Raw genomic sequence first — 22,006 nt, 5'->3', positions numbered from 1 at the left:
GCTTTAAAAATAAACAAATAAATAAGTAGTTATAATATATTATAATTAATTAAATATATGTCATTAATTTTATGTGTTTTACTAATTACTACTAATATTGTGTTTAACCCGTTGTAACATATTAGGTAAAACTTCCCATGTTGCAATGGAAGATGTACAATAATTAAATAAATTAACCAAAATTTTCTATATAGAAACAAATTCATCTAGACACTAATAAAAGCTTATAAAAATAATGTATCCTTTATACAAGAAAGAATGGTTAAAAAGAGTATTTTTACAACATAACGCTACCTACGGCCCGCGGGCCGTATCTGTCTCACCGGTTAAAATCATCAGTTTTTAAACAATATATCATATTCAATAAAATAGCTGTTTAATAAAATATGCTACGCAGCTGAAAATGTTTGCGTTTAGAAGTAAAATTGGGGCAAATTGCTCTTTATATTTAACCAAGTCTATTATTTATAGATACAATCCTCTTAATTAAAATTGACAAGGTTGTCTACCCAATAATGTATTTTTGCATTTCTATGATTGTATTATATATGAAAATAATGAATGTTAATAGGAAATATTTTCAAATTTTGTTGCACGAAGGTCAATTAAATATAATATTAGAAGACCTTCAAAATTTTAGCCATTTATTATGTAATATAAACACGCGACTTGTCTAAAACTGGAATTGATTATGGTTTACCTAAAAATGCTTATGTGGCTTTCTATATTTTGTTAAAATCAATGGGAAAGTATTATGCAATATCAATATGGCGTTATTGACTCGTCTATGAAACTGTGTCCGTATCTTAGGTCATTGATTTAAAACTCAACTTCCATGTTTCAGTTGTAGAAAGAGGGTTTAATAAGGTATTGTAATCAAAACTCTTCTTAGTTTATTGCTCCACTTGAGTTACACAGTATCAAATATAAATCATGAAAGGATTTTTCAAAATTTGCCTCTTAGATATGTCGCAATTACACCACGTTTTTTTCACATTTACTCCGTTTAAAAGTTTACAAATAAACCCAAACTTGTATTTCCTTAATACACAACATCGACTAATTTATAAAGCGTCATATATACTTTACACAACCGCGAATTCTAAAGTTTATTTACACGCTAATGATTGTTATTACAGAAAATTTACATTTCTATTAGCGCTTTTCAGTCCTCGATCGAAGGCTGCGTTATTATGCTCATTCGTATGCGTCTCTAACGCATAATTTAATCGATTTTCACTGTCGGCGACCTCGCCCCAAGGCAATTTGGTTATTGTTGGCGCGCCGCAGTTTGAGTACTGCTACTTGGCGGATTTTCCTCGCCAGACACGTGGAGAAGGGGGTGTGGCGCGAGGCTCGCGCGCCACATTTAGCCAATGGCTGCGTCGTGCTACGCATCTCGCCACAAATAATCGCAGCGGCTCCCAAAGAGTCGGAAAAGCTGTCCGCATGACGTCACAAGGTCTGGGTCAACCGGTACGGTGAGGTCTCGAATGGCCGTTCGATTATGATTCTGGTTGCTATATTTGGAACTTGTGGACTATTTAAACGTAAAAGGAACAATAATACAATAGTTATATTTGCCAGATTGGATAATAAAAAGTTCTGACAAAAGTCTTATCCCTTGAAAAGTATCTAGCAAATCATAGGTTAAACTCTAGACTATATAAGAAATCGGTACATCTCTATTAACTCCGGCTATCTCTAGTGACAGGTTGACAAAAAATATTATTATTATTATTGTGGAAGAGTATTGCTTTTCTCCGAGCGCTTGTGGAGAAGCTGGCGAAGAAATTATATCCTCGGGATAGTAGTAGAACGTGACCGTAATTTATCGTCTAGGTGTCTCTCGTATACCGCTGTGTAAATGTCTGTATGATCGTCCCTTGAGACCGGCCTTATGTATCGTAGGCTGGGAAGCTCTCCGACGAATCATAATAATACAAAGATTATTTAACCAATTGCGCTCGTTTCTTAGACCAACGAAATATGTCCACGTCTTTACAGAGTGAAAGTGCTTGATAAACATTTCGAAAATCAAATAATGCAAAGGGTTGAATGTTAACCGTGCTTTTTTCTGTCGCCCGATGGTGTATTATTTATGTATCCGGTATGCAGAAAATAAATATATTTCGATTGTTTACTTATTATTTATGTCCAAATGATCGTTTTTTTTTCTCTGGACATTACGAAGGCTATTGTGGTGCTTCGTTCAGTTATAGTCTTTGTTTATATTATACTATTGTCACGTTCATTCTTGTAATTATCGTGGTTATGACGAACCCACAGATACGCATTAGTAAAATACCTAAAGAAGTTTTGTAGCTCTGCAAAATATTTTTTTTATTAAATTATTTTTTATATTATCTTATAAATCTGAAAAGGTTATTCACGTATTAAATATATTAATTGTTATAAAATTTTCTCAGCAGCCTGTGTTATGGCATTATTAAAAAATGATAAATTAAGCTTTCAAATGCGCTTATGGATTTACATGAGGCTAATCGATCTTAACTTTTTTGTTAAATCAAATGTCAGATTAGTAAAAAATAGTAAATTTTTATTTATAATCGTTATTCGTCACCAAAGAAAGAACAATTTATTAATTTAAACGACTATTACATAATCTTTGTTTACACATATTTTTTCACAACAACATCTTATCTTAAATTAGTATGTGCAGACCTTGCGGCCGTCGTTTATTTTACTGAAATAAGATTTTATTAACTTATTAATTATTCATTTAAAAAACATTTTTTAGTGTTGCGTCATATAGTGTCTAGGATCGGGTTGAACTCTTATCTTTCGGAGTGGAAAGTCACTGCTACTTTGTTTTTTTTTGGGTCGTCTTAATCAGTAGCTTTGCTTAGTTTGAGTTCGGTTGAGCTTTCTTGTGTCCCAAGTAGTAGAAAATGGAAAATTTTCGTGACTACACTGTGTTTGCGATACAATACTCTTTTGGAGTTGAGAGAAGTGTTTCGCTCTTTCCTACTACGATGCTTTGTGGTGGAAACATACAATGTTAATTTCTGTTACTTATCTAATAAAAACCGTTTACATAACGTCTATATTGCCACTTGTAAACTATATTCGTTTAGATCCACTTGAAAGGTATATTTTTAAGTGGACCAAATCCCCATTAATAGGCGATCAGCCCATGCGCTTGTATAATACCGGCGTGACAATTAAACTTGTTTTGCAGGTAACTAAAAAAAATAGTTTTAATATGCTTATTACAAGTTTACTCTAACGCTTTTAGTCCTGACAATTATAATGTTTGAAAATATAAATCTAATAAATACACGGTTTTACAAATAGATATAAAAAATATCAATATAAAATACAATCAGAAATTGTTTACAGCATGTTGTTTCAGTTTTCAAGGATTAAAAATAACTTTAAATGTGTGTTGAAAATCACTATGATAATAAATAACTACTGCAGTTAGTCATGTCCTACTAATAGATAAAAAAGTTGCTCAAATTATAAGCATATTAAAATCAACAGAAGATGAATAAAAATGATTTAAAGTAATAAAACGTACTTGTTAGTTAGCACGGCGTCACGCTCAAATTTGACAGTTGTGAAACGTCCATTTGCTGTACAAACCCAAACCTAACCTAAACGAATAGGTTAGATTAGGTTGGAGTTTGGGAGTAACAGCCTGTGTTTTTTGAGCGCTTAACAATTACCGAATAAAGTTTAATGAAGTAGTTTAATTTATTGAAAAATTCAAGTATAACATTATTTATTGAACATTTTATTCTTATTATAATGATTTTTTTAAATGTTGCAATGCTGAGCTTAACTTTTACTTGCAAGAGCTTTTAAGCTTTACTATGTAAAATATGAAAACTCCCTGCGGACATTTTAAAACTTATATGAACCACTTTCCCCGCGGACGTGTATATCCGTGTGATATGATTTCGCTTTTAAAAATTCATTGGGAAGCCCGCCATTCGATGTGTTTTAATATATAACGAAATATAATATTTTATTTTTAGTAACTATATGCAATGACACCCTTTAATGAGTTTTAACCATTATATTTTACTTCTCTGTTTATATTAAATTTTTTTCTCGCATTGATGCTCAATACATAATAAAAAAACAAGGTTTTTTAAATTAAAGCTGATTAAAAATATGTGGGATTATTTTTTTAATAATGACATTGAATGCGAATATTCTTGTCAAAGTAGCGCCGACATATTCTATTTCAATAACCAAAGGGTTAAACGGTTAATTTGTTTTTTTATATATTATATATGCTCGTGCAGATATATAGAGCGCAGAGAGTTTAAAACGTTTATTGAGTTTCCAATTTTAATTTGCTTATTACTATAATTGCATGTGTTACTTTTCCTGTTAACGGTCACAATAATGTTAAAGCTTTTGTTGATATGAGGTTCTCTTTTGTGCGCAATTTCACTTTAATCTGACCCATATTTATTACGTGCGATTTGTGGATTTGCGGTTAACAAAACAAATAAAATTTATGACGAACAACAATTATTATTTATTGTTATGTTCGATTGTTTAATTCGCGTACACATCACATTTGTACCGTATGTGTTATTGTTGCAAATTTGCATAAAAAGTATTAGTTTGACGTTTGATTCTGATGCGGTAACAGCATTAACAATATGGTGATTTTTTTATTACTATTTTATTGTATATTTACAAAATTTACAATTGCCGCACATGTTTTTACTATTATTGTTTTTTTATTGCTAATAATTAAAACAATAATCGATCACGTTTTGCCAAATCATCTTAAATTGGCGATCGAACGATTACGTCGCCAATGAACCGGAAAAAATTGGTTTCAAATACTATTGTTCGCTCTCACCTACGCCGCAGTGTCAAAAGTCACTTTTTGCATATGCGTAAATTTAGAATTGGGTCAGTGATGTTACGTTTACGTAATTCGCATTGATACGCTTGCTTTTTGTTTGTTTTGATAAGGTAGTGGCATATCAACGTCAATCGTATCAAAACATGTGGTGTTATGCGAGAGTTTTATTTTTTTAATTTTTTTAAATACAGATTAAGTCGAATTAAATTTTTGTGGAGGCGTTCCTTGGGTCGTTGATAATAATACCTAATTTATAAAATAAATGATAATTGTCAGTCAGGTTCTTGCGCAGTTGTTCTTACAAAAAAACTGACCCACTTTCTCTCTGCTCAGTTTTGTTTCAAGACATGTGTTCGCAATTTTTGCTTTATCTCTCATACGCTCTTTAATAAATTTATTTATAATAGAACAAACTATTTCACGAGCCATGTTCAAATACTGATTTTTTTTGGTTTGAGGATAAGATAATATTTTTTAAAAACGGCAGTTATTTTTATATAAATTATTTTTAAATCGCGACAGTGTAAAATTGGCCGTGCAATTTGTTGAATGATATAGTACTGCGTCACGTAGTATTTAAGTCGTCTCGAAGATCGGGTTTAACTCTTGAAATGAAATACGGCTGCTTTCTCAGTCGTCTCGTTTGAATCGGCAACTGTACGAGTGCCGCCTAGTTTTCTTTTATTCCAAGTCGAAAGCGAAGAGGTAGTTTGTATTCCTTCCTAATTTGAGGGTTCAACACAATAACAAAACAGCACAAAGGTTAAAAGCAGCAAAAACCGCAGTGAGACATTTTTGGGATTACGTGCAGTATTGTGTGATTTATGTTTGATAAACAGTTTTATTGCACAAAATATATTCCGAAATACAAATAAAATTCAGACGTCAGTGTCGAATAAAGTTGAGTCCATGTTGTCTTAAAAAGGGTTATAGCATGTGATAGGTGTTCATGTAGTTATGCAGTTGTGAGTGGTGAGACTGGTATTAGGTTTTTCATTGTTTGACCTGCTGAGTTTTGATGTCTTTTGGCGAGTGAGCGGTTAGTGACATATATTTTTGACCAATTACTGTACTGTTACGGGTGGCCATTTATGGGCGATCATCCGATAATGACAAAATTATTTGTTTAACAATATATACGTATTTTGTCACAGTGCTTATTGTTCAGATTATACATAAATACAAGTTTGACTTAGTTTTTCGCCGCTTAGTCGCTCCGAAATGATGATTTCATTCGTGTTTTGTTTGTCAATGCTATGAAAGATAAAAGTGGAACACCAAAAAACACTGATATGAAAACATGCGATGAAATTTTCGACGCGTTTATTGAAAGGTCTATTTTTTGTTCCTGTGAAGTGTATGAATAATATTGCCATTAGAAATAGTCGTTAATGTGGTCTTTTAACTGATGTTGGGAGATTAGCAAATATATTGTAATTTAATGAAATGAAATAATTATTAACTACAACGAGTTTTTCATGTAACTGTTAGACATGTTGGACAGAACAGTGAACACCCCATGAATAGATTAGTTTAAAAATCGACCAACATATTAAAACCTATTAATAAAATTTGTACGTCGTCATATTTATAGTTTTAGACTTTTTTTGCCATTCTAATATATGAACATCACTGTGGTTAATTATTGATTTATTTTTATACAATCAAATGACATTTGCTCTAGTTATGAAATATAAAACGATTCTTGTCCAATTCACCTATTCGGCAAATAATTTGCCTAATTCATGAATTCACGAATAAGGAACGAAAAATAAGATAATAAAATATATGCATATTTAAGAATCTTACATCTTCAAAATAACAAGTAATTGTTAATAAAAGCGCTTTAAAAAAATTAAATTTATTGTCAATGCAAAGGATATTTCCTGTTTTAGAATCCATTCTGATTCGTCTTTCAGTTCTGCATCAAACAATCCAGTTTGTTTTTCTTCGATCATTATTGACGTTTAGGTCGTTGTTGCGCAGTGTTTACAAAGTCGGACTATGTTTGGCTCTACTGAAGGCCAACCGCTGTAATTTGCTGATGTATACGATAACATACAAGTGCTCTCTCTCCCCACGCTGAACGCACTCATATGACAGTTTGTCGGAATTATCTAACCGAAAACACTTATGTACACCCATCCATCAATGACGCACGTGGCGTGAGGTGTGACGCAAAATTCGTGTAGCTATCTTACCTTATCGATCGTATTAGAACACACAAATCATTGTCGCAATCAGATCAAATTGGCTTAGGTAGTTATAAGTAGTCATCGTGAATAATATGACGATAACACGGTAGTTGTAAAGCATGCAGGGAACACACTTTTTTATCGATTGCCTCATTTGTAAAAAAAGTAAAAGCTCTCTTTCTAATCGAAGAAACAGCTACGCAATCGATTCAAATTGGCATAGGAAGCTAATAGTATTAGACGTTGTAAATACGTACTACGTTTGAAGTGAATCTTTGTAGTAGCAAAGCGGGTTGGGTTGAGGAAGGTCGGTTTTACGGATCGAATCTATTTTACGCTCAGCGACCCAAAGTATTTAGGAAAGGGACGCTTTTGAAACATCGTATAACGCTAGAACGTTCCAGTGCATATACAATATATACGAATAAAATAAGCATTTAGATCACTAGTTCTGAGATTCTATAATCGTCAATGTGATAGTAAGAGTCCAAGTCTTCCAGATACTACATATATGTGTCACATTTCTGGGAACTTGTGTCTATTTTTTCTAAGCAGCGAAGATCTGGAAGCACCACGTACTCTGATTCCTCGGGTGTTTTGACCTCGTGATGCTGTCGCCTTATCTGACGGTCGTTACGTGGTCCGATACGTATACCAAGCGTCATCGGACTGGTTTGCTTTAGCGCTCTGTTGTATTTTTCGCCAGTCGCCTACCGGCTGTGAATAGTGCTAGTCGTGCGCCCTGCTAAGTTCTGCCTATTTCTAGACCTTTGTTGACAACCAACCGGCGAATTGAGGTTAGTAAAAATTTCCGAATCACAGGAAAACTTTATGGAATATGGTTTTGTAGCATACGGTACTTTTTCTTGTTGGTTTTCCAATGGTTTTTATCGGATTGCGAGCGAATTTCCCCGTAGTGCGAATGCATGCAAAATCGGCTGATTCACACCGAACTTTGCCCCATCGGTTGCCAAGAAAAGTGGAAAAATACGAATCGATACACCTCTACCAACAGCTGTTTGTTTCACATGTGATTTATTTTTTCAAGCTTTTCAGCTTGATGATGACAGTTTGTACTTTTACTAACAAGTCTCTAACATCAATATCAATACATTAACAAAAAATCTTGAAGGCTCAACTGAGTTACTGTTTTATTATAAATATTTTGCTTAAGGATTTAAAAATAATTTTTACTTTTGCGCATCACTGATCGCAAGCCAACTCGAATCCGGAAGTATTTTAAACTCATTAAAACATCAAAGAAGCTTATCTAGTTATATAATTTAAAATTAATCATTAAGTTATGACTTAGATATTATATGCTTCATATGTTCATCAAAGTTTGATTCATTCATACACATCTTCTTTACAAGAACCAGCTCGTTAAGTAAATATATTGTTTTAATCTATGTTTAGACTACCGTTTTGTGGTCAAGAGACGAATAACCGCAAAATGACCCCAAAACACCGCTGTACTATCTCGTGTTTACGTTTTGTTTATGCAATTTCTTGTTTTTGATTTCATTTGTATTACATGCGGTCCGCCAAATGTTGCACTTTGTTAAACGGGAAGAAGACAAGAATCTTTGTTTCGCGACGCTTATCGATTAAAAGCGGGAGACGAGGACGAACATTTTTTTGTACTACAATATTGAGATTTCGTTTATCGCAGTTTATTCGATTTTTATTATAAGGTTTTGAATTCATGGCTTGGCTTTCAAGATTGACAAAATTATAGCCAATTTATTTGACTTTTCATTAGATCAAAAATAAATGAATTTGTTGAATATTTTTTTTTCTAATTTTTTAGATTGTTAGTTTTTTTTCATTAATATTTATTGTTAATCAGTAATGCAATAGATTTTTCGCTGCGCGGTGAAATTAGTGCTGAAAAATAAATATTGTCAGATGAATTAGCAGTAAATTGATTAAACAAAACAATTATTTATTTGCTTACAATTTTTTGTTGAAAATATTAAAAGATCGCACTGCACAGTCAAATAAATCTCAACAGCAAAAATATGCTGTCTAGTCAAATATATTTTTTTAATACACTCAAAAATTTGCCGCAATGCGTCCTAATTAATAAATAAAATAAGTTTTCAGAAAATATAAAAAATATTAAGCATCAGCATAATTAATATACCTGGTTTTGAATTTCACCTGAACCACAATATATTTTTTTTAATTTTATCGTGTCTAGTAGATTAGAATTAATGCTTATTATAATTGCAGTGCAGTTTGAAATGTGGCCGTACAATTTGTGCAATAATGAATTTATTATGTGCTCGTCCAAGTCTTCGAGTCGTATCAAAGATCGAGTTAAACTCTTGTGATGTCAATGATGATGATTCGGGGTGGAACTAGACTTTTTGTATAATACAGATTTTATCATTATTTGAGTCAAAATCGTTTCATTCTACGGAATGCGAAATTTGTGGATTTTAAATCTGCTTTAGTAGTGAAATTAGTGCAAATGTTTCGGATACGAATAATCGTTTTTTTTTTAGTAAATGTAAGTGACAAATCTATGACTATCAATTTCGACGCAACGATTGAAAGTTTTTCCTAATCTCACGGATGAATATCGTGATGATTAATTAAAAAGTTGACTAGACAAATAACAAAAATGATGTAATAAATAACTAAATCTAGTTTCCAAATAGTATAACGACGGAAGGAAAGGAATAGCGATTCAGATTAGTAACTCTGAGGTTGCGGGTTCGAGCCCCTGCAGCAGCAGCACTCGAATTTTTATTTATAAAAAAGTGTTATTATTTAAAAAAAAAGCTGGCCCCAGCTGCAGTGACATCTATTGATTATACATTGTATAGCACATCATAATTTATAATTAATAATATAGATGTCACCGTTTCCCAGACTTTTAATACTTACTTGTAGGTACTTATTATGTCTGATTTACTTTCTCAGTTGCTACAGATTTGCCCATTGTAACGCATTGGGCTTACGCCTGTACGGTTACAATGAAGATTTAATAAAAATAATAAATAACATGTATATTATCTATAGAAAAAGGCATTTTCTCACAGAATATATTTTTAAATTGCACTGCACGGCTTAGTTATTCTCATATTTTTGTTGAAGTTACGGTGTGTTTTTAAGATAATATTTTCATTATAAACTGGTTGTATCCCATTTAAACCCTAGTGTTTTTATATTTAGTCTTGTAAATCTGAATTAGTGAATATTATATAATTTTAATTTATGTTTTCCTAGATTTTTCTCATTCAATCGATGAATAATTTTAATACAATCGATTGTGAGTTGTAAAATAGGTTATAATTAATAAAATATGTCACTAATTTACAGATTTTGATTTCATTGTAGTGTCTCATTATTTAGTAGTTGGTGATTGTGTTAGCACTGTTGTAACGCATGGGCCTTTCATTTTGTAACATTAGCTCTACAATAACAATACAAAACAGTTGTTCTGGCAATCATTAAATATATTTATCATCGTATTTTATAAGATATGCTAAGCTCTAAAATTTACTTTCATTTTTATGTATCAATCAAGAACTTTCATCTCTCATCTCTGACTATACATGGTTTTATAACCGCACGATAGTTAGCGTGTCGATCAGGGTAATTAGAGTTACTAAGTAGTATATGGAAAATGCTTATTGTTAATAACTGATTTTTTCTAAATTTATTTGCTAATAATAAATTTTTCCCATCACGTTTCTTAAGTGCAAATTCCAATCGCGTTGTTTATTCTCAGAAAATTTCGGTCATACCAATCTATAATTAATATATTAGCGAAGATAAAAGCGATTGGCGTACCTACGTAACGAAATCTTATCTAATTACGCTTTTGTATAGTATTAATAGAAAAGATAAAGCTATCGACGAGATGAAGTCCATATGAAATTTACTGATATGTGCACAATGTATTTACAACCAATAAGTAAACCTGCGCAGAGGCCACTAAATATGGGTGACGTCAACTATTTTTCTAATTTGTAAAAAAATTCTTACTGCCAAGAATATTTTCTACTACTACTTCCTTTTGTGTTTCGTTTCATTATGATTGGCAGTAGACTAGAACTAATTGTCTTTTACATTATTGCGTACAGTTTTACGAGCGTCTTCCACATTTTCATTTTATCCAAGGTCAGAAAAATTGATTATAGTCACAGATATCGACTCATGCTAATTTTTTAATCTTAACACACGTGTGTGCTTGATTCACGGTCTTGGTCTTGTGTTATTTTATTGTTCGTGTGTACGATATTCTGGTCACGTGCATACGTGCCGTTTACGTTATAGGATTCTAATTAAGTTAGATTGTTATTGTTTATCAATACTATTGTGTGTATAATATGTATTAATATCTAAACTTTAATATATTATTGAGGTTGAATTATTGATAGTAATACTTATTTGAAGGTTGTTTTTTTTATGTAATTACCAATTAGACATTGCACGTAACGTAATCAATGTCTTTTGTGGTAATTAAACGCTTTGTTTTGAAAGTATTACATAAATAACTAGCATTTCTGGGCAGCAGACTTATTGAACCCATTCATTGTAAATTGCACTCGAGCTATTGTAAATATTGTATTGCTACATTATAAACAATATGATCTGTGAACTCTTCCTTGTTGGATTCGAAGTCCACCTGAATACGGTATTCATTATATAACCAGTTTAGACAACTCACCTTTTTTATATTTTTCATCAAGAAGTTGTTTTTTGTATACTATGTTCTGCGGTTTGTTTGATTGGAACTGTAGAAATATGCAAACTTGACATTAATGATGAGTGTTTGAGATCAAATATCAACTCATTTACTCATAAAATACGTGTATCATACAAAAAAATGGACTGTATCGATACAGGAACTCGACAAATTTGCATTAAACGCTCGTTTGTCTTCGGTCTTATCCTGGACGTGACGAAATGAGGACGACAAGGATTTAGATAAGGCCGAAAGTGGTTAGCAAGATTCGTAGTCAATTGAATTTTGACGAATATCGTTTATGCAACGTATTTAGATTTGAGGATCCCATTGAGTGGTGGTTTTCCGAAAGCGACGCAATTCAAGCAATTCAGATTTTAAATTTATTTAATTAAAGTTACATTCAGGCCGGCCCTCTTTAGTATCTTTGTGGTGCACAGTTCCTTCTTCATTCCTCGGTGACGACTAAAACTATCGCTGCCTGACCGTGACTCGAATACGTTATCCTGGCATCTGGCGGAAGGAAGGGCGTTCTCATAACCTAAACTGTTTTTTTAATTATTCCGGTGTAACTTGCCAGGCATTAGCCAAATGCGTTACAAATAAGTAAAATATAAATTTGCAAACAATAGATGTAACTTTGCTACTGGGACCGTTTTTAATAATAGCGCATTTTTATAAATACAAATTCAAGTCTGCTGCAGGGGCCAGAACCTGTGGCCTCTGAGTTTTCAGTTTTCAACCTTATATATGATGAATGAATGAGAAACCAATGATTTCAACCAAACTTTATAACACTTAAAAATAAAAAAAAACAAAGTATTAGTGTTAGTAAATATTTTTTGCCACAAAGCTAAGATAACTCAATAAGATTTCGTTCATTAGTTTGTATCAAGATGCAAAGAACATATTGTACCAAATAATATGTTTTGTTACTATAGTGATTAATTATCTATTGCTACGATTTGTTTAAAAATCTATTATTACAATCTAGAGCTGGGGTGGCCAACCCGCAAGCCTTGAACATTTTTCCGGCACGCGAGATTCATCACACTTTTACAAAATATATTTATTTTATAATCGCCAATACACTATAGACAATTTTTCACTCCAAAAAAATGTCTAGTGTATCTAAATCTAATATGGTGATATATAATATTATAAATGGCCCGCAAGATCATTTGGGATGGCCACCCCTGATCTAGAGCCTAAAACACAGGCTTATATCTTTGATATACCATACAATGCAAAAATTGCCTAGTAATTAAAAAAAATAAGGTTTTCGTTTAATTTACGAAATAAAATTTGCAATAAACATTTTTAGGATACAAAGAATGTATTCGAGTAATTTAGTTGTGTTAAAATCGCTACAGAAAAAATTAATACTTTTTACAGAAATTGCTGTGATTTGTTTATTTTAAAAATCTATTATTACAACACTAAAAAATTACTGTATCATAATCATAATAGCGTAAGTCGGAATAGCGTAGTCCGAAAGGTCTAGACTGGTAACAAAGAGGCCATGGGTTCGAGTCAAATTTGTATTTATAAAAATTCGCTATTATTAAAAAACGGCCTCAACTGCAAAGTTACGTCTATTGATTATACATTGTAATACACGTAATAATTTATAATTAGTAGTAGTGAAAGATAAAAAATATACAGTATATAATACTAGTTTTTCAGAAATTTGTCGAAATAAAATTGCTAAAAAAAAATAAATATACAAAAAAAACGTATCGTGTTAAATCAATCATGTGGTAATTAAAAAGAAAAAAATACCTTTGTATATTTTACAAAATAATATTTTTTGTCACTCTATTTATATTTAATATCAACTCCATTTATGTAATTTATTCACTATATTAATCTATTATTGTAATCTAGAACCCAAAACTCCATAATTAAACACATAAATTAAAACTCAGCTTATCTGTATCTCAAGGACGGAATAGCGTAGTCCATAATATCTCAGACTAATAACTCAGAGGTTGCGGGCTCGAGCCCCGGCATCGGCACTCGAATTTTTATTTTACAAAAATGCGCTATTATTAAAACCGGCCCAGTTGCAGTTACATCTATTGGTTATACATTATATTACACAATAATTTATAATTATTAATATATATGTCATCGATTTCCAATGGTTTTAATACTTACTTGCAGTTATTCATTATATCTGATTGATTTACTCAGTTTGTATAGATTTACACCCCGTTGTAACGCATTGGGCTGACGCCTTACAATGGAAGATTTAATAAAAAATAAACATGATTATATACAAATAATTTATGAAAAAAATAAAAATGATGTAGTAATTAAAAAATCGCTACAACAAAATGCATAGCATTTTATACAAAATAATATTTTTGTTGTAATTGTTAAGTACATACATATGTATATAGTATATTACTGTAATTTTTTTACTTTTGGAATTTATCGTTTTAATTTACAAATCATAACTTAGGATTCATCGTAAACACAATGTATTATGTCAATGAGGTTTACCGAATTTACATAAATATTATTGTTTATATCTAAAAAACGAGATATTTTATCGTTAGCAGTTTTTTTATATAAATCGAGCTATCTTGTCTTGTGGCAAAAAGATTTAAATTAATTGAACGAATGAGCTCCGTCCCAAAAGCACGTTTATTGATTGGTGCTTATGTTCTTTAAAATCTTAAATGAATATCTTGAGAGGTGGAAAATTAAAATCAATCGAATTAAAATAGAAGCAATTATTTTCATAAAACGTAGACAAGCTCTGCCACCACCTTTCCTAAATGAAGAGAGCAGTAACGTATTAAATTGTATTAAACAAACGTTAAATACAATGGCCTACAAAATTAAATTTAATAAAAATATTTTGTAACTTTGCTCTAAACGGCTTGCCGCCATTGCGGCCCTTAAAATAATGCACATTAGACCTCAAATACCAACAATTGTAATTTTCATATCAAAAAATATTATAATAATATTTCGCGAAACCACACTAATCTCGTGTACCGATGACTACGATAAAAAACCTTAAGTTTAAATACAAACACAAAATGCCAAAGCACATATTGTTTTAGAGGCTGAATACAACATATTATTGATTTTAGATCTTCAGTGAAATGTACTCAAATTATCACTTGATTTATTGTTTTTTTTTCTTTCGCTTAAATTGTAAAAGGTTCTTCATTATATTATAACCACTAACGTTTTATTTTATATTCTTATTTTTTTTTATCAAATTGTAAACATGAAAATGGTTATATATATTAATCATATGTTTGTAAAAATATTTATATTATTGAAATAAACGTTTTTTTAAAATAATAATACTTAAGACATAATCAAACATTATTCGTATTGCTTTAAAAGAGTAAATAAATACCAGTCAATAATAAATGCCACAGCTGCACAATATTAAATCTGAAATATGAGTAATTTCTGGAATTTCAGCAATAACAGTTTTTTTATTCATTGATTTTTTGTCGGCTATTATTTGTTATTGACATTGCTGTTATAAATACCATAACGATAAGAGGGTACATTTTGCAAAACAAAAAACATACATAAAATATTATACTGCTAGTGGAAGATTCTAAAATCTGATGTGTGAAATCAGTATAATCTGACATTTTAAATTTTAAATTGATTAGTAAGCGTATAATTTCATTTTGCTCGCCTTTCCCTCTCGTTTCTGCTATCTCCAAGACCGCTTTTTTAATTCTACACCTGTCGCACGTGCTTCCATGGTGACCGCACACAATGTCAAAAATCCGGGCATTATTATTATTATCATCCCACTGACGCTGAAGTGACTGACCGTAGTAGTGCACGTCCTCGTTAACAAAAATAAACGTCTGGGTCGCGACCGACGCCGTCCTCTTTTGTCATTGGCTGTGTCACGGTCGTAGGGAACCCCTCGGTCGATTTTTCCGGGTTTTCCGGGCGGTCACGCCGGCGTGTCACGGTCTAGACTGGCGCATGCATGTCTTGTAAGTAAAGTCAGTAGAGAAATCGGCTGACGGGAAGTCGGTCATTGATTATGGTCATTGTCGCGCGACACACGCGGCGAATAAAACTCGACTTGACAAATTCGAGTTTGAAACGCTTTTTATTGTGTGCAAACTAGCGTGAGCTGTTGGTGAAATGAAAAAATAAAAAACAGGCATTGTACGCAGTTGCATAATTCAGCGGATATGTCGTGTTTTGATGATAAAGGCTGAGCTGTTCGGTCGTTAACTTCTCGCTGAATTTAAGCGGCTTATCGAATATATGGATTTTTTCATTGTTGCTATTATAAGCATTGCAATTATCACTAGATGTAAATTTACAATGAGACATATAATACTATAAAGTCTTGTCCTTTTTTTAACTGCAGAATACATAATAACTTTTGTAAAAATGTTTCAACAAACAATTTCTATCATGTTTGGAAGATCATATTTAATGATCATTATATGGTTATAATTCCAATTGATCCTCTCCTAGATTTATCTAATCTTACGAATTAATAATTAAGATTAAGACCGCAATATAGTAATCCGTAAGACATAGGTCTCCGCAGCTGACTATTTTTTTATTTATAAAAATGTGCTATTATTAAAAAAAACTGTAATTGTGAATACATAATATTTTTTAATTGATTATATAAAAGTCACTGATGTACAGACTTTAATTCTCACTTGTAGATACTCATTTTGTCTGACTTACCTAGTTGATACAGATTAATCCCGTCGTAACGTATTGGGCTTACGCCTGTCACGTTACAATGGAAGATTAAAAATCATGCATAGTGCCATATATTGATTGTAAGCCGTGAACATATTTTTTAATTAATATAAAATATAGATTTACAGACTGATTTCACACTGGTGTCATACTACTTTGTAGTTGTCGATTGTGTTTAGTATTAGGCTAACGCTTGTCATGTTTCAACGGAAAATGTACTATAAAAAAAATCTTGTATACTTCATATTTGTACAATAAAGCTGCATTTCAAACAGCTCCTTTGACGCCTAACTGACTGAATAAGTCTTGCTACTCGGCAGCAAATCCCGAAAGTAATATTATATATTTACTTTTTTGTGGAAGGGAGGGGGAGTGAATCTTTAAAACACACCACCAGCTATAGATAGTCACTGATCCCCGGTATCCGTTTTAACGCATTTCTTTTTTTACGCAGCTGGACCGAAATGATTCTCACACGAAGCATATTGCTGCGAATCCTGTGCATTTACTACTGTTATGTAAATTGTAAAATACAATTTTTAATAATGTGAATAACTATACACATCATTATGAGTATAGTGATTCACATTATTAAATGTGTCACAAATTTTTATCAGAATAATATCTATTGAAAAAGAGATGTGAAACTGAATTGATAACCGAACGATATTTATGCTTCTATCGTTTGCTTTTTAAAACACTGATCTTTTTTTGTGACCCTCTGATAGTCATTGATTTTTATCGCTAAACTCGTCCATATTTAATTCGTAAAGCATAGTGTATAAGTGTAGTTTCAATTTTCACAAATTAGTTACCGTGACATTTGTCTCTATGACATTTCTTGGCAGGTTGCCTGTTTTTTTTACCTCTCGCCTACGTTTTTTTTAGAATATCCAGAGAAATCCGGTTGCATTAACTTGTTATGTGGCATTTTGTAAAGAGAATGTGTTATATATAAATATATACATATACACATATCGTGTTTTGAAAAAATGCTATTGTCTATAGTTTTCGAACGCATCTTTGTCTCTCTGTAATTTTAAATAATGGCTGCAATTTTTTTATGTACCTATCTAGACTTTGGATTTATTTTTACATTATGTTTTTGCTGATGTAAACTTAGCCAAAGACTCATCGCAAAGTGTCGGTCGTCAACTTTGGCATTGTACGAACTTTTTCTTGGAATGTTTCCTAGATTTCCACGCGTTGTTTTTTTGTTAAAAAAAATACCTTCTTGGCAATTTTGCTTTTTTTATTTTATTTAGATTGCACAAGTCAAGCGTTTCAAATCCATATTCAAGATTCTTATCTTAAGTTGGCACTTATGTACTGAAATTGAGAGAAACTGAATCGATTCTGTTTAGTGATTAAATTTTTGGCATCGGATCAAAGTTCTTCAAAGTACATCCATGACATTGCACTTGGGCACGGTCAAGGCGACTAACCACACACTTATAACACTATTGAAGTCAAAATTATTTAGACTTTCGCAATCGTCGATAAATAAATATTCATCGTGCTTAATGTCACTCAAATATTGTTTACTTATAAAAATATTCTAAAGTCATCGCAAGGTTTTCGGCTTCAAGGCGTTTGTGTTCTCGTGGTTGTTTTTTTTTTCGATCTATGCACTGAAATGTATGATTTTTAGCGAACTAGTAAAAATCGTGGGCTCATTCATTGTAAATATTATCTAAACACAAATTACCTATTACATAATTTGTTTTTTTTCTGCGCTTTCGACGCAAAAATATACCAGTTGTTGTTGTTTATGCAATCGACGCATTTCCTTGTTCGTTCATGTGACGCGTTTAGTATATTATCATACTATTTTGCCAATGTTTGCGTTCTTTCGCGAATCTGGTACAAACAAACACAGGTGATAATACCCTATCTGTAAACAACTTTTTTTAACGAATAATTGCCCGCATTTTTTAACGTTTAGATCAGTTGCATAAAACATGGGAGAGAATCTTTATGTATTCACAATAATTATCATATCATATCTTATTCTACGGATACTATAAAATAAAACCAAAATCGAGAAAATACATTTAAAAGTGAAGACAATATGGACTATCAATCAGAAAATTTTAATACTACCGTGGGCATATTGAGTTTAATAATAATTGTTGCTGTTTACCTATAAAAATATTCTTAATGAGCGATCAATTAGCGATAAAAGTAATGTATAAGTAAAATACGGTAGACCCCCCCAATAACACGGTATATTTGGGACGTGCTATTTGGATGCCCGTTACTTTTTGTGTGAACGAGCCAGACAGTATATCACCACACGCGCCTGATTCGTACGTACGTATAGCAAAAAAAATGTGTGATATTTTCTAGTCCCCCAACTACACGCACACAAATAGAACGTCCCAAATTTACCGTGTTATTGGGGGGTCTACTGTATACAACAAAACTACAAACTTTCTTAACTCATTTTAAGCAGTTTATCAAAAACAATATATAAATTCTTTGCGACTAATGAATACTATTCCTTTAAAGAAAATAATACTGTTTTTTATCAGTACACTCCAATTTGTCTTTCTCTCAATGATAAACGAGCTAATTAGTAGCATATCTCAAATGTTGACGCTGTTTTGATATGTTTACATTTTCTTTACCGAATATGACTTAAAAATATTCACTTTGCGCGGTAAAATATATGTATGTGTGTAAAATAACTTTTATTAAAAATTAGTTCGTTTGCCAGCGTAATCCGTCTTCTTGTATAAAAATGGCTAATAAAAGAAACATAATTAAAAGAAAAATATCCCTAGAAAAAAAGTATCAAGATAAACGTTCTTTATGAAAAATGAAATACAAATTTAAAAAAAAGTTATTTTTTATTTTATTTTAAATTTATGTGGATGTATTTTTTTTAAGAATATGATAAATCAGATTTTTATGAGTTTTCTGTAAAACAGACCTTATAAATATCTCGGCTGATCTGCCTTCTTGTTTTAAAATGTTGGCTATTCAAAAAAATAAAAATATCGTAACTCAATTAAAAAAAGCACTAGAGAAATAAGTAAAAAAAAAATTTAAATAAAACAAAATTTTTATTTTTTTTTATTTTTTTTAAAATTCATGTGCTATCAACAGTTTTTTAGTACACGGTAAATGTCGTAGTTTTAATCGGATCTTCATGAAAGTTTCCTAAAAGATAAATCTGGATATCTCATTTAAATTTGTTAGTCATCGTAATCCGCCCTTTTGTTTCAAAATGGTAGCTATTCTAAAATTTAAAATATGTAGTTTTGTAAAAAAAAATATATTTTTGGTGTTATTTATGTGGGATATAATGCTTGTAGAGAATTTTCTCAAACATTTGTAAATATCACAGCTAAGTTTACTAGCCAGCCTAATCCGCAATATTGTTTCAAAATGGCGGCCATAATTGAATTGTAACTCCGTTGAAAAAACGTGAAAAAAAGTAAAGAGGGAAAAATGTCTTAATCAGCTTGAAAATGGCGGCTATTAAAAAATAGTAAAATAGTCATTGAGAAACTAGTGTTTTATAATAAAAATTAAAATATATTTTTTTATACAGAAATCTACATAATTCTAGCGGTTTTAAAATGTTTATCAAAGCACTGTGTAGCTTAACGTATTCTTGCTGTAAATTATTTATTTGGCTTCCAAAGAAAAGTTCAGTTAATATAATCTTAAATATTTTAGTTCAACATATTCTTACCGTTTACGTGTTATATGTTATTTTCTTGAGATCTTTATTATTGTAGATGCCTCATAAAAAATGTATGTGGTGCCTGGCGCGAACAAAGTTCTTAATTATAAAATGTGTTTTTAAATAGTCTACAAATCGTCTCGAAGATAGTGTTGAACTCCTGAAATTATGGTGTCGGTTTATTCTTTTATGGGTCAATTTACCGTTGTTCCACTTAATGGTAGTTCGGCTGAATTTATGTTTATTCCAAGTCGGAAACGAAGTGGTAGTTCTATGTCAAGTATCTAAAGCAGATATATTTCCGTCATTCAGTACTGCCGTGTTCTAGTCTATATTGAGAATTGGAGGAAATTTAACCGTCCAGTTATATAATAGATCTCGCCAATACCGATGATACGGGGCGGAAACAGACTATTTGTCACTGTAGCTGAGTACGATAATTTTAAAATCAACTGTTAGTAGACACAAGTAAAAAAATCAGTCCTTGATTGCGATTGCAGGTAGTCACGGTATTTGTTTATTATTTTTTTCAATAATAATATCTTTTTGTTTTGGAGAAGGGGGAGCCAAATTTTTAATTTACGTCACTTCATGTTTATGATATAATCTATTTTTTTATCTTTATTATTGTTTACTGTATAATCAAGGTCGCTCGGTGCTCTTGTACGAATATTTGTAAAATGCTTGTGTTCGACTCACATGTCCCACGCGCTTGTTATATAAATATATTAATTTTACTTTGGTGACCCAATTATTTCGGCACTCTTTCAAAAATCGGCGAATATCAATGCCAACATTCTTTAAATTCTCTGATCACTTTCACCGATGGTTTCGTTCTCTACATGGATGTGCGATTCATTCGTCGGCTTGTTTATCGAATTTGTTGAACGTCGTCGCCTATCGAATCAAAAGACGCATTATCCTATTTGCCATCGTTGACCCGTTTCGCTTTCGCTGGTGACCTCAAGTTAATTCCGACTCGTCCTCGACTCTACCAATGCTCTATTATCACTTGATTATTCAAAGAGCTATTTCTGATTCTTAGATCTTAAACGAATACGGACATTCCGCTTTCTAATATTTTCGATTAGATATTCGAATCTTTCGCTAGCGCTAGGAAGCTATCTATATATCAATAATGGAATACATAAAAGGGCAACGCCAAAATCGCGACAGACGAGTGGACATTCGCCAAGATTTATTCTGTGTTTTTGCCAACGTCTTTCAACTTGGCGGCAGTACTTGTTTATAATTTAGTCTGTAAAATCGTATTTTCTGTTCGTTTTTGGTCATTGGTAATCTTACCACCTATGTAAGTGTCGTATCAAATGATTGGTAAAGCTCTGAAGTGATTATATTCAGTCAAATTTTGGTGATTTGTGATTCTTGCTCTAATAAGAATTCATGTTTCTTTACAGATTGCGGTGACGTACTAACTGTGTCGCCGAAGGCAGACAATGAACATTAAACACACATCAGTCGTTTCGACTTACTGTTAATTAATAAAAGTGACAATGGCGGAAAACTCGACCACCATGCGGTTCTGGAACGTGTATAACAACATCAAGGAGTTCTACAACGAGATTAACGGCGCCACCCTCACTGGCGCTATAGACGTGGTTGTGGTTGAACAACCTGATGGTTCGTTCACCTGCTCGCCCTTCCATGTGAGGTTCGGCAAGATGGGAGTACTCAGGAGCAACCTTAAAGTGGTAACTAACTTACTCTTTAGATAAACACAGACAGTTGTACGTATATAAACTCTGGTTATTCTTAGAATGTACTACTAATCGCGCACAGTAACATAATAATTCGTGTATCGTGAGTGGTCAATT

At 31.9% G+C, this 22,006-nt stretch overlaps 1 protein-coding gene across 8 annotated transcripts in view; it reads left to right on the top strand.

Annotated features, from left to right (window-relative positions):
* Lpin (phosphatidate phosphatase LPIN) overlaps positions 1-22,006 on the top strand; it is a 41,480-nt gene that overhangs the window by 9,116 nt on the left and 10,358 nt on the right. For 4 of the 8 annotated variants that reach the window (XR_015811678.1, XR_015811676.1, XM_088200211.1 and 1 more), the window contains exons 1-2: positions 7,755-7,847; positions 21,590-21,883. Coding sequence is in view for 4 of the 8 variants with exons in the window: in XM_088200211.1 (XP_088056337.1) it covers positions 21,686-21,883 (198 nt within the window). In the remaining 4 variants the exon portion in view is untranslated. Of the gene's footprint in view, positions 1-7,754; positions 7,848-21,589; positions 21,884-22,006 lie in introns of those variants that run through there. The other 4 variants (XR_015811677.1, XR_015811675.1, XM_088200203.1 and 1 more) reach the window with 1 other exon arrangement.

The sequence above is a fragment of the Plectrocnemia conspersa genome, unplaced genomic scaffold, assembly GCF_051122295.1.
Source record: "Plectrocnemia conspersa isolate PC_06_02 unplaced genomic scaffold, ASM5112229v1 ptg000001l, whole genome shotgun sequence".
NCBI classification, from domain to species: domain Eukaryota; kingdom Metazoa; phylum Arthropoda; class Insecta; order Trichoptera; family Polycentropodidae; genus Plectrocnemia; species Plectrocnemia conspersa.
This window is presented reverse-complemented; position numbering and strand designations above follow the sequence as displayed.